Below are 18,246 nucleotides of genomic sequence, written 5' to 3'. Positions count from 1 at the left end.
TTGTGACCAAGCACGATGACCGCTCGACAACCGCTCTGGTGTAAAGGTCCGCGTGCCGTGTCGCCGGCGCCTAAACGCCGACGTTCGCGGGTTCGATTCCCGCTCGGAGTGGATATTTTGTGTTTATAGAAATATTTATTTTCGGTATGGCTGTTAGTCCTTGTGAGTCTCCCAACGTTAAGCTGTCGATACCGGTTGTTATCATAAACACCTTATAGCGATCGTTACTACACAGTGGAGCAGCGTGGTGGATTAAACTGATCCTTCTCCTACATTGCAAAAAAAGACCTATGCCCAGCTGTGGGATATTACAGCTGGGCATAGGCCTCCACTGGCCTACACTGCAGCGCGATAACGAGCAAGCATAATTATTTTACTTAAATTTCTTTCTCACCTTATGTCAAACTTGTAAGTCATGCCATTCGTTTCTCTTTTAAATATAATAGAATACCCTTACAAAATGTAATAGTTAAATATTTTATGTATTAATTAACCCCTTTGTAGTATACTTATATGCATTCACTTTCATTAAACACGTGACTAAGTACAAAGCGAGCGTCAAACGTGAAACGGAACGACATCAAGACGTGTAAGCGATTGATTTTACGTATGAATTAAGCGGGAAATCTGCAAGCTGCTTGTATTACACATACATAATTAAAATATATCGAACATTATAATACGTTACATTATGTACATATATACGTATTGAAATACGTAATTAAATAGGTTGTTCGACTGTGTAAGCAATTTACAGATTAAAAATATATTCCCATTTTTTATCTAAAATCTTTATTTATATTTTTATCTTAATTTTGCAATTGGTAGTATAAAGATTTTAGTTAAAAAATGTGTATATATTTTTAATCTGTGAATTGTTTTATAAATTTACGTTTAAAAATGTTTTTATAAGACAGTATGAATAATATTGTTAATATTGTATAAATAGAACAAGCGAGAGATAAACTCGTGTGAATTAGTAATAAAACATAATTGTGAATTTCAAGATCGATCGCTATTTATTCTATTTGGCGTTTTAATCTATAATTTAAAAAAAAAGTGAGTATAAGCTTAGTTAAATTCTTATCCGTACTCACACAAAACATCAAATTAAATAAAAAACAGAAATTGTTTTAATGTTTTATTATAAAACAGCTGAGACATTTTCATTTAAGATTTCAGATTACGAGTTATTATAATAAAAATAGATTCAACAAAATTAGTATTCTTACGGCTATTATATATAAATGCATATAATCTGGAATAACTATGAAAAGTTTATTAATACCACATAGATAATTATACAGATAACTATTCATATTTTTAAAAAATGTCAAAAAAAAATTGCAATTCACGAAGCTTTATCTAGTAAACTTTGGTATTTATAACTAAATAATAAGTATAATCACTGAGATTCCCGACTTTGTTTACATTTTTGCGTGTTTTTGTCAATTTTGTGTCTGTAACCAAAAATTTAAAACCACTTACATCCACAATCACAGTAATAAAAATCCACATTAACACACACACTTCACACTAAGCACATTTGTAATATAAACCGTACGCTTATTTGCCGACCTAGCCATATATTAAAAAAAATGCTTCATTTCGTCATATGTGTGACATAAAAGTTGGTTATTGTGAATTAGTGTTCAACAAATTTTATTTTGTAAATATTAAAAATAAAAGTTGTGCTGTAAATATTAACAGGTGCGTATAACGATTTAAGTCCTAGAACATGTAACGTGTAACATGTAACAAATAAAATTACATCAATAATTGATGCGCCACAATTATTTATATATCGATGTTAAAATTATTTAAATTAGACACAAAAATGTATACAAAGTCATAATAAAATATAAAAATACGTAATTAAAAATATCATAAACAATAAAGTTTAGGCTACCATAAGATTCAAAATAAGAACGTAAAAGAAAATTAATTATGAAAAATTAATCGTACAAAAAAACATGTTAGATGGAATTGCAGTGTACTAATAGTTGCTCTTTAATATTTTGTACAATATAATTAAAAAAATACAGTAACATTAAGTATAGTTTAGTTACAATAATTAATTATTCTTGTTACTAGGAAACATGAAAGAAGTTTTTATAAAACCAACAATAAATAGGGGCCATGCGTAAATTATGTCACACGTTAAGGGGAAAGTAAGGATTCCACAAAGTTTGACACTGACATGTGGTGGGAAGAGGTCAATAACTTTGTGACATCACATTTCAAAAGTACTAGTATTAGGAACCGAATTTTTATTTTGATAATGTTTTATAAATTTTCATATCTACTCGACTGATGATGTTTTGTTGAAATTAGGATGTTTAATATCGGTATCTAAAATTAAGTGAGACTGTTTGTGTTGTGTGTTTACGCCTATGAATTTCCGTTGTCAAAACCTCGATCATGCGCGGTAAAGATCCTTTTCGATTATTCCTTTATGACAAAATAAATGACAGTATAAAAACCGCGAGAAAAAGAGCTAATGTCAAATCCGCCGTATACTACGGGTATAGTGATATGCTTGTTCAATAAATATATATTTTATAATATTTTATAATACTATAGACTAATAGATAATATATGTCATATGTGTGAGTGCTAAATGCGTAATACATGTAATAACATAAATAAATAAAAAATATGAGTTTCCCACAGACAAAAATAATTTTTAACTGATGTGTAAAATTGAAAAATGTGTGATGTCACACTAGGAGAAGGGTAAGTGGGTTTCATAAATGTGACCAGCTGTGACAAGAGGGTAAAAAAAAGGAGAGGGTAAAAAATTCGTGAATATCGGTGTGACGTAATTTAGAGATGTGCCCCATGTATTAAATTTTTTAATATTGTTTAGAATTCATCGTGTCTGGCTAGCGCCTCTCCGAAGTCGGTTGCTTGGGATCCAACGAAGAGATCATACTTGTCTAATATTTCAGCCTTTGTCAGTTTCTCGTCTGCATCGGAGTCAGCCTCGAAGACTAAGTGTCTCGCTTCCGCTTCAGCGTGATCAAACTCTGGTGGAGCGATCCATTCTTTAACTTCATGCTCATCCATGAAGCCATCTTTGTTCATATCTCTGAAAATGTTGATTGAATTATTTAGTGAAATATTTATGAGGTTCAACATAATATGTATAACATTTACAGTTTTCGAAGTAAAATTTCTTTACGCACGCCTGTCTTGGGAAGTGAGCTGGTGAATGCGTGATGAGAACGCTACGAAAAGTGTGATCGGGCGAGGCGATCGGAAGTTGAGAGAGATATAAGTTAGTGAAGATAGAAAGAGGGTTACGTTTCGTAAATTTTACTTCAGTCGTGTGGTCTAAAGCACCCTTTATTTCAATAATTACCATCAGATGTAAATCAATTAAAAAAAAATACTAAAAATTAAGCAGAAATCGTGTACTATCGTGAATAGATAAGACTGGTCACCTATATCCAGCGAATTGCTCCCTTTCTTGCTTGACCCAGTCGGGCTCGTCGTCAATGGTCTCACCCTCCTCCGGCTTATACATGTCCCCAATGTACTCTTCGAGAGAAAGCTTACCATCCTGATTATAGGAAAAGTTATTATTAATATCAAGGAATATAATTATTAAATATTAAAAACTTTTTAATATATTTGAGTAGTTTTCAAGTTTTAAAAATTTCAAGATACATATGTTGTGACAAATATTTGTATTTTATATTATAGGTAGTAATTCCAGATCATCCAACACAGATTTCAACTCACTGATAATTGCACAGTGTGAACTGTTTTTTTTTTAATGTCACTAGGTCGGCAAACAAGCGTACGGCTCACCTGATGGTAAGCGATTACCGTAGCCTATAGACGCCTGCAACACCAGAAGCATCGCAAGCGCGTTGCCGACCCAATCCCCAATACCCCAGGAGCTCTGGTCACCTTACTCACCAACAGGAACACAACACTGCTTGAAAACAGTATTATTTTGCTGTGATCTTCTGTAAGGTCGAGGTACTAACCCCAGTCGGGCTGCTCCATATTTTGAGCAGGAAATTCCTGCTGTGCCCTACCTCAGTTAAATAAAAAAAAGTTAGTGTGTCACATACTTTATCCTTATCAATATCCTCCAAGGTTTCAAGCACGACCACATCCCTCATGCCGCCGTGATCCTCAGGGTGCAGGAAACCAGCGAATTCGGTGCGATTTAACGCATCGTCTTTGTCACTGTCTGAAAATATATACAACAAACTTAATGTTCAAGGTTTATAAAAGAAATTATTAAATGATTATTTACAAATTACATTTGGCTTAGCGTCCACTAATTAAATAAATCCTTTAAAAATTGAGGGTACTGCACAACAAGTCTTGATAGGTATGACAAAATGAGATAAACAGAATATTACAATCTAAGAAAAGGTGATGCTTTTTATCACTATTAGATTTAGATGTATACCATTCATTCTCATATGAAAGAACTATGTATAAACATTGTTACTTTAATATGTTACTGCAAAAGTTTACGCCTCCAAACTTTTATGAAGGGATACAATTGTAATACTTACAGGCATAGAAAGGCCATGTATGTATTTTTGACTTCATTTTAGCACTTCACAGTATTTACCAACCATACTCTCTTATACAAAGACTTTTTTTTTATAGGACTAGGTTGACAAACCAGTGTATGGTCTACCTGATTGTAAGCGGTCACCGTAGCCTATTAACCTCTGCAACACCAGAAGCATCGCAAGCGCGTTGCCGGCCTTATCCCCAATCCCCCAGGAGCTCTGGTCACCTTACTCACCGACAGAAACAACACTACTTGAGAACAGAGATAAACTTCTTAACATTCCATGGATTCACCGTGCAGGTGCCGGGTCCATCGTGTGGCAAAAGGAGAAACTCAGAGCAGTTCCCAGGACTTGCGACCTCGGTGTAGGTTTAAGGCTGCCTAGCCAAATTTGGTAAAGACTGTTAGTGCAGCCTTAGACACTTGTTCTAAAATAGAACTTACTGCAGTTCTCGACAGGCCAAGGTCTTTCAGAAGGTCATAAAGAGATTTTGCTTGTAAACCTTTCGCTCCTACTTCAACCGCGTATAAATTAACCACATAACCATTTTTGTTGCATTCGTTTGTTAGATCGTAATATTTATTTAATTTTATTGTGTGGTCTTTAAGAATGTTCGTTTCCCACGGTACAGTGAGACCAAATAATGGTCTCAATGGATGCCTACAGCTGTGATCTTCCATAAGGTTAAACTTACCAAGTCCGGCCGCTCCAGATTTTGAGCAGGATATTTCCTGCTGTACCCTACCTCAATATCCAGCAATCACATTACTGCCTTCTTAGTCTGTCTCAGTTAAATTTAAATTATTTTTAAGACTTACCAGCATAGTGCCACCGCCTGCGGTCACGTTTCAACAGAGTGGTGTAAGTGAACCCTTCATTATTTTTGAGTTCGCTCTCTGACAAATTGTCCATAAAGCCATACACGTTTTTCTTGTACGTCTGCAAGCAAATTTTTTAAAACTGTTATATTTCGCCCGTATAGTATGTAGGAGCCCTGCTTGGACAAAATTTTCTTTATATTGATACAAATATTTGTGACATTAGTCTAGACCTAAATCTGTACCAGATGTATATATACGATTATTCTATATACTCTTAGTAGAGAGATTAGGCTCCAATCCTACTCAATGAAAAACTTGCATAGCAGTGCATAGTATAACGGTAGGACATTAGTATTTTTTGTAAAATTACCGTAAAAAGTGGACTAGTACATTTTCATACAAATAATACACAAAATCTAAAAAAGTTAATAACTTATACCCCATCAATAAAATATATGTTTAAAAATATATTATCCTCTATCTTACCCTTAGTAACATAATAATTTAAATCAAATTAATGAAACTGAAACTAGCAGCTAGCAGCTAGCAGCCAAAATTAAATGACACTGAAACTAGAAGCCACGCTTTATATCTCTTAAAAAAGCAACAGATTCAGTTGTAACTGTACAGAAATTAGTGACGTTATATCATCTCACTATGAAAAAGATCTAAAGGGTAAATTCCACCCCTTCTATTTTTTATATTTAAAAACCCAAACAGGGAGGTTAATTCGATATAAAAGCAAAAAATCTATGTCTTTAAGGATGAAATAAGGTTAAAATTTAAATCAAAGGTCGTTTAGAATATTAAAAAAAAATTAGAAAAAAAGGTAAAAAAATAAATAATCCACTTTGATTATTTTTTTAATATTGCAATTTCCCTAAGGAGGCAATTATAGTGTATTTGTGTGTATTCTCAATCCCTTCTATTTTTTTTTTTTCAGAGATATAGACATTTGAAGAAGTAGTATATAGCCATTGTCTTAGAGAAAAAAAAAAAAATATAAAATTGAAGGGATTGAGTATCCCTTTGGAAATTTTTATCATCGTTTCTAGACAGTAATAGAAAGGTTTCTGCGAAGTTACAACAAAATGTAGTGTCCACGAGCAGAGATATAGACATTTGAAGAAGTAGTACATAGGCATTGTCTTAGAGAAAAAAAATAATAAAAAAAATTAGAAAGTTTTGAGTATCCCTTTTGGAATTTTTATCATCGTTTCTAGACAGTAACAGAAAGGTTTCTGCGAAGTTACAACAAAATGTAGTGTCCACGAGCAGAGATATAGACATTTGAAGAAGTAGTACATAGGCATTATCTTAGAGAAAAAAAAAAATTTAAAAAAATTAGAAAGGGTTGAGTATCCCTTTTGAAATTTTTATTATCGTTTCTAGACAGTAATAGAAAGGTTTCTGCGAAGTTACAACAAAATGTAGTGTCCACGAGCAGAGATATAGACATTTGAAGAAGTAGTACTTAGGCATTGTCTTAGAGAAAAAAAAAATTAAAAAAAATTAGAAAGGGTTGAGTATCCCTTTTGAAATTTTTATCATCGTTTTTAGACAGTAATAGAAAGGTTTCTGCGAAGTTACAATAAATGTAGTGTCCACGAGCAGAGATATAGACATTTGAAGAAGTAGTATATAAGCAATGTCTTAGAGAAAAAAAAATAAAAAAAAATAGAAGGGATTGAGTATCCCTTTTGAAATTTTTATCATCGTTTCTAGACAGTAACAGAAAGGTTTCTGCGAAGTTAAAACAAAATGTAGTGTCCACGAGCAGAGATATAGACATTTGAAGAAATGGTACATAGCCATTGTCTTAGAGAAAAAAAAAATAAAAATAAAATTGAAGGGATTGAGTATCCCTTTTGAAATTTTTATCATCGTTTCTAGACAGTAACAGAAAGGTTTCTGCGAAGTTACAACAAAATGTAGTGTCCACGAGCAGAGATATAGACATTTGAAGAAATGGTACATAGCCATTGTCTTAGAGAAAAAAAAATAAAAATAGAAGGGATTGAGTATCCCTTTTGAAATTTTTATCATCGTTTCTAGACAGTAACAGAAAGGTTTCTGCGAAGTTAAAACAAAATGTAGTGTCCACGAGCAGAGATATAGACATTTGAAGAAATGGTACATAGCCATTGTCTTAGAGAAAAAAAAATAAAAATAAAATTGAAGGGATTGAGTATCCCTTTTGAAATTTTTATCATCGTTTCTAGACAGTAACAGAAAGGTTTCTGCGAAGTTAAAACAAAATGTAGTGTCCACGAGCAGAGATATAGACATTTGAAGAAATGGTACATAGCCATTGTCTTAGAGAAAAAAAAATAAAAAATAAAATAGAAGGGATTGAGTATCCCTTATGAAATTTTTATCATCGTTTCTAGACAGTAATAGAAAGGTTTCTTCGAAGTTACAACAAAATGTAGTGTCCACGAGCAGAGATATAGACATTTGAAGAAGTAGTATATAGGCATTGTCTTAGAGAAAAAAAATAAAAAAAAAAAATAGAAGGGATTGAGTATCCCTTTTGAAATTTTTATCATCGTTTCTAGACAGTAACAGAAAGGTTTCTGCGAAGTTACAACAAAATGTAGTGTCCACGATCAGAGATATAGACATTTGAAGAAATGGTACATAGGCATTGTCTTAGAGAAAAAAAATAAAAAAAAAAAATAGAAGGGATTGAGTATCCCTTTTGAAATTTTTATCATCGTTTCTAGACAGTAATAGAAAAGTTTCTACGAAGTTACAACAAAATGTAGTGTCCACGAGCAGAGATATAGACATTTGAAGAAGTAGTATATAGGCATTGTCTTAGAGAAAAAAAAATAAAAATAGAAGGGATTGAGTATCCCTTTTGAAATTTTTATCATCGTTTCTAGACAGTAACAGAAAGGTTTCTGCGAAGTTAAAACAAAATGTAGTGTCCACGAGCAGAGATATAGACATTTGAAGAAATGGTACATAGCCATTGTCTTAGAGAAAAAAAAAATAAAAATAAAATTGAAGGGATTGAGTATCCCTTTTGAAATTTTTATCATCGTTTCTAGACAGTAACAGAAAGGTTTCTGCGAAGTTACAACAAAATGTAGTGTCCACGAGCAGAGATATAGACATTTGAAGAAATGGTACATAGCCATTGTCTTAGAGAAAAAAAAATAAAAATAGAAGGGATTGAGTATCCCTTTTGAAATTTTTATCATCGTTTCTAGACAGTAACAGAAAGGTTTCTGCGAAGTTAAAACAAAATGTAGTGTCCACGAGCAGAGATATAGACATTTGAAGAAATGGTACATAGCCATTGTCTTAGAGAAAAAAAAATAAAAATAAAATTGAAGGGATTGAGTATCCCTTTTGAAATTTTTATCATCGTTTCTAGACAGTAACAGAAAGGTTTCTGCGAAGTTAAAACAAAATGTAGTGTCCACGAGCAGAGATATAGACATTTGAAGAAATGGTACATAGCCATTGTCTTAGAGAAAAAAAAATAAAAAATAAAATAGAAGGGATTGAGTATCCCTTATGAAATTTTTATCATCGTTTCTAGACAGTAATAGAAAGGTTTCTTCGAAGTTACAACAAAATGTAGTGTCCACGAGCAGAGATATAGACATTTGAAGAAGTAGTATATAGGCATTGTCTTAGAGAAAAAAAATAAAAAAAAAAAATAGAAGGGATTGAGTATCCCTTTTGAAATTTTTATCATCGTTTCTAGACAGTAACAGAAAGGTTTCTGCGAAGTTACAACAAAATGTAGTGTCCACGATCAGAGATATAGACATTTGAAGAAATGGTACATAGGCATTGTCTTAGAGAAAAAAAATAAAAAAAAAAATAGAAGGGATTGAGTATCCCTTTTGAAATTTTTATCATCGTTTCTAGACAGTAATAGAAAAGTTTCTACGAAGTTACAACAAAATGTAGTGTCCACGAGCAGAGATATAGACATTTGAAGAAGTAGTATATAGGCATTGTCTTAGAGAAAAAAAATAAAAAAAAAATAGAAGGGATTGAGTATCCCTTTTGAAATTTTTATCATCGTTTCTAGACAGTAACAGAAAGGTTTCTGCGAAGTTACAACAAAATGTAGTGTCAACGAGCAGAGATATAGACATTTGAAGAAATGGTACATAGGCATTGTCTTAGAGAAAAAAAAAAATTTAAAAAAATTAGAAAGGGTTGAGTATCCCTTTTGAAATTTTTATCATCGTTTCTAGACAGTAATAGAAAGGTTTCTGCGAAGTTACAATAAATGTAGTGTCCACGAGCAGAGATATAGACATTTGAAGAAGTAGTATATAAGCAATGTCTTAGAGAAAAAAAAAAAAATAGAAGGGATTGAGTATCCCTTTTGAAAATTTTATCATCGTTTCTAGACAGTAATAGAAAGGTTTCTGCGAAGTTACAACAAAATGTAGTGTCCACGAGCAGAGATATAGACATTTGAAGAAGTAGTACATAGGCATTGTCTTAGAGAAAAAAAAATTTAAAAAAAATTTGAAAGGGTTGAGTATCCCTTTTTAAAATTTTTATCATCGTTTCTAGACAGTAATAGAAAGGTTCCTGCGAAGTTACAACAAAATGTAGTGTCCACGAGCAGAGATATAGACATTTGAAGAAGTAGTATATAGGCATTGTCTTAGAGAAAAAAAAATAAAAATAGAAGGGATTGAGTATCCCTTTTGAAATTTTTATCATCGTTTCTAGACAGTAACAGAAAGGTTTCTGCGAAGTTAAAACAAAATGTAGTGTCCACGAGCAGAGATATAGACATTTGAAGAAATGGTACATAGCCATTGTCTTAGAGAAAAAAAAATAAAAATAAAATTGAAGGGATTGAGTATCCCTTTTGAAATTTTTATCATCGTTTCTAGACAGTAACAGAAAGGTTTCTGCGAAGTTAAAACAAAATGTAGTGTCCACGAGCAGAGATATAGACATTTGAAGAAATGGTACATAGCCATTGTCTTAGAGAAAAAAAAATAAAAAATAAAATAGAAGGGATTGAGTATCCCTTATGAAATTTTTATCATCGTTTCTAGACAGTAATAGAAAGGTTTCTACGAAGTTACAACAAAATGTAGTGTCCACGAGCAGAGATATAGACATTTGAAGAAGTAGTATATAGGCATTGTCTTAGAGAAAAAAAATAAAAAAAAAAATAGAAGGGATTGAGTATCCCTTTTGAAATTTTTATCATCGTTTCTAGACAGTAACAGAAAGGTTTCTGCGAAGTTACAACAAAATGTAGTGTCCACGATCAGAGATATAGACATTTGAAGAAATGGTACATAGGCATTGTCTTAGAGAAAAAAAATAAAAAAAAAAATAGAAGGGATTGAGTATCCCTTTTGAAATTTTTATCATCGTTTCTAGACAGTAATAGAAAAGTTTCTACGAAGTTACAACAAAATGTAGTGTCCACGAGCAGAGATATAGACATTTGAAGAAGTAGTATATAGGCATTGTCTTAGAGAAAAAAAATAAAAAAAAAAATAGAAGGGATTGAGTATCCCTTTTGAAAATTTTATCATCGTTTCTAGACAGTAATAGAAAGGTTTCTGCGAAGTTACAACAAAATGTAGTGTCCACGAGCAGAGATATAGACATTTGAAGAAGTAGTACATAGGCATTGTCTTAGAGAAAAAAAAATTTAAAAAAAATTTGAAAGGGTTGAGTATCCCTTTTGAAATTTTTATCATCGTTTCTAGACAGTAATAGAAAGGTTCCTGCGAAGTTACAACAAAATGTAGTGTCCACGAGCAGAGATATAGACATTTGAAGAAGTAGTATATAGGCATTGTCTTAGAGAAAAAAAAATAAAAATAGAAGGGATTGAGTATCCCTTTTGAAATTTTTATCATCGTTTCTAGACAGTAACAGAAAGGTTTCTGCGAAGTTAAAACAAAATGTAGTGTCCACGAGCAGAGATATAGACATTTGAAGAAATGGTACATAGCCATTGTCTTAGAGAAAAAAAAAATAAAAATAAAATTGAAGGGATTGAGTATCCCTTTTGAAATTTTTATCATCGTTTCTAGACAGTAACAGAAAGGTTTCTGCGAAGTTACAACAAAATGTAGTGTCCACGAGCAGAGATATAGACATTTGAAGAAATGGTACATAGCCATTGTCTTAGAGAAAAAAAAATAAAAAATAAAATAGAAGGGATTGAGTATCCCTTTTGAAATTTTTATCATCGTTTCTAGACAGTAATAGAAAGGTTTCTACGAAGTTACAACAAAATGTAGTGTCCACGAGCAGAGATATAGACATTTGAAGAAGTAGTATATAGGCATTGTCTTAGAGAAAAAAAATAAAAAAAAAAAATAGAAGGGATTGAGTATCCCTTTTGAAATTTTTATCATCGTTTCTAGACAGTAACAGAAAGGTTTCTGCGAAGTTACAACAAAATGTAGTGTCCACGATCAGAGATATAGACATTTGAAGAAATGGTACATAGGCATTGTCTTAGAGAAAAAAAATAAAAAAAAAAATAGAAGGGATTGAGTATCCCTTTTGAAATTTTTATCATCGTTTCTAGACAGTAATAGAAAAGTTTCTACGAAGTTACAACAAAATGTAGTGTCCACGAGCAGAGATATAGACATTTGAAGAAGTAGTATATAGGCATTGTCTTAGAGAAAAAAAATAAAAAAAAAATAGAAGGGATTGAGTATCCCTTTTGAAATTTTTATCATCGTTTCTAGACAGTAACAGAAAGGTTTCTGCGAAGTTACAACAAAATGTAGTGTCAACGAGCAGAGATATAGACATTTGAAGAAATGGTACATAGGCGTTGTCTTAGAGAAAAAAAAAATAAAATAATTGTGTTTGCTCGCAAACGAAAAAAAAACCGACTTCAATTACATCGACAAGTATACAACGTAGATCGACGAAAAAATAGTCAAGCAACTACGCGTTATCAAAGATTACTCAAAAAGTAGTTATCAGGTCTCGATAAAATTTATATGTGACCAAATGATGAACATCAGCTTTCGATTAAATTAAAAATTATCAAAATTGGTACATCCAGTAGAAAGTTATGTGGTATAATACAACGTAGGTCGACGAAAAAAGCGTCAAGTAAAAACGCATTATTAGATATAACTCGAAAAGTAGTTGTTAGATCTCGAATAAATTTAAATGGGACCAATTGGCACACAAAACCTTTCGATTAAAACAAAATTTGTCGAAATCGGTCTACCCGGTCAAAAGTTCTGATGTAACATACATAAAAAAAAAAAAAAAAAAATACAGTCGAATTGAGAACCTCCTCCTTTTTTGGAAGTCGGTTAAAAAAATAGAAGGGGTTGAGTATCCGCTTTGAAAATTGTCTTATCTTTTCTTGATAGTAAAGAAAAGGTTTCTGCAAAGTTACAACAAAATGCAGTGTCTATGAGCCGTGATATGATAACTTTAATTTTTATTTAATCGTCTGCTTAGAAAAAATCCCAAATTAAAAAAAATTAAAGTAATTTTTTTTTTCTAATCTTTCTTGTTATTATAAATTACCTTTGTTTTCAAATTTTGACCCTATTTTATGCTTAGTAACATTAATTTTTTAGCTTTTATATCGAATTAACCTCCTTTTTTAGTTTTAAATTTAAAAAAAATAGAAGGGGTGGTATTTACCCTTTGGATTTTTTTCCATAGTTAGATGAACAAACGTTACTAATTTGTGTAAAGTTACAGCTCAATCTGTTGTTTAGAAGCAGAGATATAAAGAGTGGCTGCTAGTTTCAGCGTCATATCAAATTAAGTACATACATTTTATTTACACAACTGATTAATACCCTAAAATAAATTTGTATGTGTATACAGTATATGATCAATAGAACCATTGAATTGAGGTCGCAGTTCAATAAAATTTAATTTAGGAATTGAGCACAACGGCAGTAAAATTTTAAAAGAGATTTCGTTCATTCAATATTATACAGAACATACCTATTATTAGATTAAATGAGGTAAATATATTTATTTCAACAATAAATAGCTCGCCTTAATTAATATTAGTTTGATTTATAGATTTACTAAGAGTTCTACTTAACAAATACAGGTCTAACACACGTTTTACACACTACAGGTCATATACGTTGGACGTGGTCTGGAAGTTTCTGCTTGTGATTTGTTGCTAGACCCCCAATACGTTTTATATATTTTGCTGTTGCGTGAGAAAGGTTTATTTATAATTTATACATTTATGTTATAAAATCACGCTGGTATAAAAGTGAGTACCTAGCAAATTATTTTACATAAATGCATAACAGACGTAAAGCGATTTATGAATGTAAAAGGGCAACTGATTACGGTTTCAATCTTGTATCATTCGATTGCTGGCTTTGAAATAAACAGGCCGAAGACGGGCAGCAGCGTCTTTGGTGCGACAAAGCCAGTACTGCGGTCACCAACCCGCCTGCCCAGCGTGGTGACTATGGGCAAAACACATGAGTTCACGTTATTTTTGACGTAAACTTGTGGAGGCCTATGTCCAGGAGTGGACTGTATAGGCTGTAATGATCATTCGATTGTATCAATTGTGATTTACTGAATCAACCTGTAGACACTGTTAGACAGGCATCATTTTTCATAACTTTAATAAAATTTTCCCTGCGAAAGTTGATATCAAATGATAGAACAACAAAAAATACACCAATTCAAAAAAAAAAACAGTAACTTTGTTAACCTACTTCAAAAAAGAAGCAATTTCTCAATTCAGCTTTTTTTATGTGTGTTAGTTACCTCATAAAGCTTTATCGGGTGGACCGATTTTGATGAATCTTTTTTCGTTAATCGAAAGGTGATACTTGTAATGAGGTCTCATTTAAATTTAGTTGAGATCTTATATGTACTTTTTGAGTTACCGCTAATAATGCGTATTTACTTGACTATTTTTTCGTCGATTTACCTCATATATTTTCACTGAGTGGACGGACTTCGTTTTTTTTTTTTTTATTAATCGAATGGTGGTGCATGTCATGACATCGGACGAGTGCTTTTTAAGTTACCGCTAATAATGCGTAATAAATCGACTCTTTTACTGCCTAGTCTTATTTCATGTCGATATAATTCGTCGGTTAAGTTTCAAACGCGCTTTTGGTTCGTCATTTTACAAATTAAAATTATATGTGTTTGTAATAAATCAATTATATTTAATGTTACCACAGATTTGGAATGTAGTTTCTACAGAGAAGAATCGGCAAACGAACCAATAAATAACTCTTCTTCATATACAAATATCTAAACGAAAGGCGGTAACCGAACTCCTGACTATCTGTCAAAATTTAATCAAAATCAAAACAACTTTATTCAAATGGGCTTCAAAAGCACTTTCGAATCGTCATGTTACAAATTAAAATTTTAAAGTGATTATTATTTTTAAAAGTGAAGCTACCACCGATTCGGAATGCAGATTCTGTAGAGAAGAATCGGAAGGAAATTCTGCAGTTATTCTTTTAATAATAACATAATTATCATAAACTCACCAGAACTTTTGACTGGGTGGAGTGATTTCGATAAATTTTCTTTTAATCGAAAGGTGGTGTGTGCCAATTGGTCCCATTTAAATTTATTTGAGATCTAACAACTACTTTTCGAGCTATATCTAATAATGCGTTTTTACTTGACGCTTTTTTTCGTCGACCTACGTTGTATTATACCGCATAACTTTCTACTGGGTGTACCGATTTTGATAATTCTTTTTTTGTTGGAAAGGGGATATCCCTAATTTGGTACCGTGATAAGGAAACCAGGATCTGATGATGGGATCCCAGAGAAATCGAGGGAAACTCTCGAAAATCCGTAATAACTTTTTACTGGGTGTACCGATTTTGATAATTTTTAATTTAATCGAAAGCTGATGTTTATCATGTGGTCACATCTAAATTTTATCGAGATCTGATAACTATTTTTAGAGTAATCTTTGATAACGCGTAGTTGCTTGACTATTTCTTCGTCAATCTACGTTGTATTTACTTGTCGATGTAATTGAAGTTGGTTTTTTTTTTTCGTTTGCGAGCAAACACAATTATATATTAATTTCTTTTTAATAAAAGCTTTAAATTTATGTCGATAAAATTGCAAAATTCATTATAATAAGATATTAGGGATAGTAAAGTTTCATACAACCTACCTCCCAAGTGATAAGATCTTCATTGTTCGGATTGTGCTGCTTCCAATGCCTCTCGACGTCCTCATCGATGTACCTCTTCTGCGTATAACGGATCCAATCTTTCAATTCAACAAGTGAGACAAACCCGTCTTTGTCCGTGTCTATCTTGTCAACGATTATTCTGGAAACAATTTATCATGAGTGATAATAGGTCAGCGAACTTTGATAAGAATTTTTTTTTTAATATAACGTAATAACTATTAGTAAAAAGGAAAAAAATTATATATTCATAAAAAGAAATAAATCAGCTATTAATATATAGAATTTCAAGTTAAACATTGTTATCGTTTACAATCTTAGATCATAAAATAAACTTCTAGAGTCATCTGTGTACACAGTGCTACTTGTGTAACTAACCCACATTCTTAAGTGGGATAGATAATTTACCGTGAGATTTAATCTTAAGCTCTTAATCTGAACTGTAGTAAATAGGAAGTACAGCAATTTAACAATGTACTTTTATAATATATATATATGTATGTATGTATAAACAAATATACACGTTTATTAATAACTAGCTGCCCAGACAGACTTCGTTCTGTCAATAGTTAATAGTAAGAATTTTAATTTTTTTTTAGGTATTAAAACCTTCTGTGGGCCTTAATGAATATACAAAAAATAAATTTGCCGAATTAGTCGAGCCGTTCCAGAGTTATGTGCTTAGCAATATTCATTTTTATTTATATAGACTAGCTGTACCCTGCGCAACACTTTGCTGAAGATCATTACATGATTAAGTGTATAGTTTAAGATTCTATAAAGGACATACAGACAAACATTCATTTATATTTATATATATATATATATATATATATATGAAAGATAAATGTATATAACATATCAAAATATAACTTAGCACTTTTGGTGCATAGATTCACTAGAGTATAGGTAGGTTTCACGCATTGTGAACTATGTTTGTGCTAATAAGTTTTGAATACATTTTAACAGCAGAAGGTAGAATATGCTATTAGGACCTGTTTCTCGATCATTTCTCTAACATCATTTAATAAAATACAGCTTTTAGATTCATATTTGATTTGTAAATAGAAACATCTCATAAATATAGAGGAAATTGATGGTAAAAAAATAATAATAAACAAAACAATAAGAAACTTATCTGTTGGATACCATCATCCATCAAATAGCGTTATTCACAACTGATTAAGCAAGCCCTATGCACTTTTAATATAACTAAGAAAATTAACATGCAATGTCATACTCGTAAAACATCACAGGAAAAGACTTCAATTGAAACTATTTACTATGTTGCTACTAAGCTGCTTACCTTAAAAGCAATTCGCATGTATGTTAAATATATTTAATACTTATTAATGTTAATGAGGCATTTTAAACCATACAAGGAAACTATCAATCAATGTTAAGTTATCATAGCTTAAAATTATCAATTGTTTTGACAATTGCCACTATGTTTTTTTTAAACATTTTTATCTCGTGACTTACTATAGTTTGTTCCACATGTATTATCATTCTTTATATAGTGACACACATGATACATTATTAAGTTAGCTTATCTTTTAAGACATGCACAGAAAATGATTTTTATAACTGGGTCAAACTACAATCTATTCTGTGTCCACTATCACTTTTTATGTATATTATAATTAAACTTTTTACATTTAAGTTACATTTATAGTTAAAGTATTATCATAAATCCAAAACTTTTAGTAATGAAATGTCATTTACTTTTCTACAATGTTTATCATTGCTCAACTTTAATAGAAATTTCCGTATCATCCGAATTTAAATTATAGAACCACAAATATATATGGCCAGAGCAATAAAAAATACTCCTACAAATAAAAATATCCAATTGTGTTCTGGCACTAGATACATACTATATAGTTTATCATTTTAAGAAGACTTACCCGAGCCTCCGTTTACTTTCTTCAGGAGACAGTTGGTCAAAAGACTTGGCCTGATCCTCTCCCAGAAAAGCATCATGATCAAATTGTTTGTTATGGTGTTCATTCCTATAATGTTCTGCATCAGATAGGTGATCCATCATCCTTTTTGTGTCATCGGGGTTGGGAACACCAGCAAATACTGCTGTTATAGCCAAAGCTATGAATAGTGTTGTCAACATCTTGACTCTAAACAGAAAGAGTATAATTAAAATACACTATAAACACTGCTTTAGTTAATTACGATATCTAAGGATTCTTAAAATATTACATTAAATATCGTATTACAGTTTCACAACGTAGCTATCCTATGTAACTAACACATACTATTACAAAACATGGCTAATTAATAAAACAAACGTATTAAAAACTCACATACTGATGTAAATTTAAATTAGAAAACAATAAAGTTACATACATCAATATTAAATATTTACTTACTTTTTTATCTTATAAGTGTAAATTTACAGATTTGCAGATTTGCTGAAATTCTCAATGAAATGTAATGCTGTAAACCGCCACGTCACATCTAACACGTACGCGGATCCTATGCACAGATTTTTAATAACGTTTTGTTCCCTATTCCCAGACTGATTAGGGATCTCGAATCACGATAACAGTGGCAAACTGGCAGGCCGGCCGGGAGATGAAAGATGCTCATTTCAACATCTAACACAGATTATAAAGCGAATAGCTTAAATCGAAAAAGTTAACTGCATATGATATATAATCGATATTAAGTATAAAAATAAAATAAAATTACATTAACGGGAGTTATT

At 31.6% G+C, this 18,246-nt stretch overlaps 1 protein-coding gene across 1 annotated transcript; it reads right to left on the bottom strand.

Moving 5' to 3' along the window:
* Window positions 1-2,816: 2,816 nt before the first annotated feature.
* LOC123670498 (calumenin) lies at window positions 2,817-17,649 on the bottom strand. Its single transcript, XM_045603991.1, has 6 exons — window positions 17,432-17,649; window positions 15,507-15,666; window positions 5,366-5,486; window positions 4,086-4,207; window positions 3,447-3,565; window positions 2,817-3,091 (listed from the first exon to the last, which is right to left on the bottom strand). The coding sequence occupies exons 1-6, from the start codon at window positions 17,647-17,649 to the stop codon at window positions 2,866-2,868; spliced, it is 966 nt and encodes a 321-aa protein (XP_045459947.1). The 3' UTR covers window positions 2,817-2,865.
* Window positions 17,650-18,246: the final 597 nt, after the last annotated feature.

Source organism: Melitaea cinxia, chromosome 4, assembly GCF_905220565.1.
Source record: "Melitaea cinxia chromosome 4, ilMelCinx1.1, whole genome shotgun sequence".
Classification (NCBI taxonomy): domain Eukaryota; kingdom Metazoa; phylum Arthropoda; class Insecta; order Lepidoptera; family Nymphalidae; genus Melitaea; species Melitaea cinxia.
The sequence above is the reverse complement of the archived record's forward strand: the minus strand, read 5'-3'. Positions and strand labels throughout refer to the sequence as shown.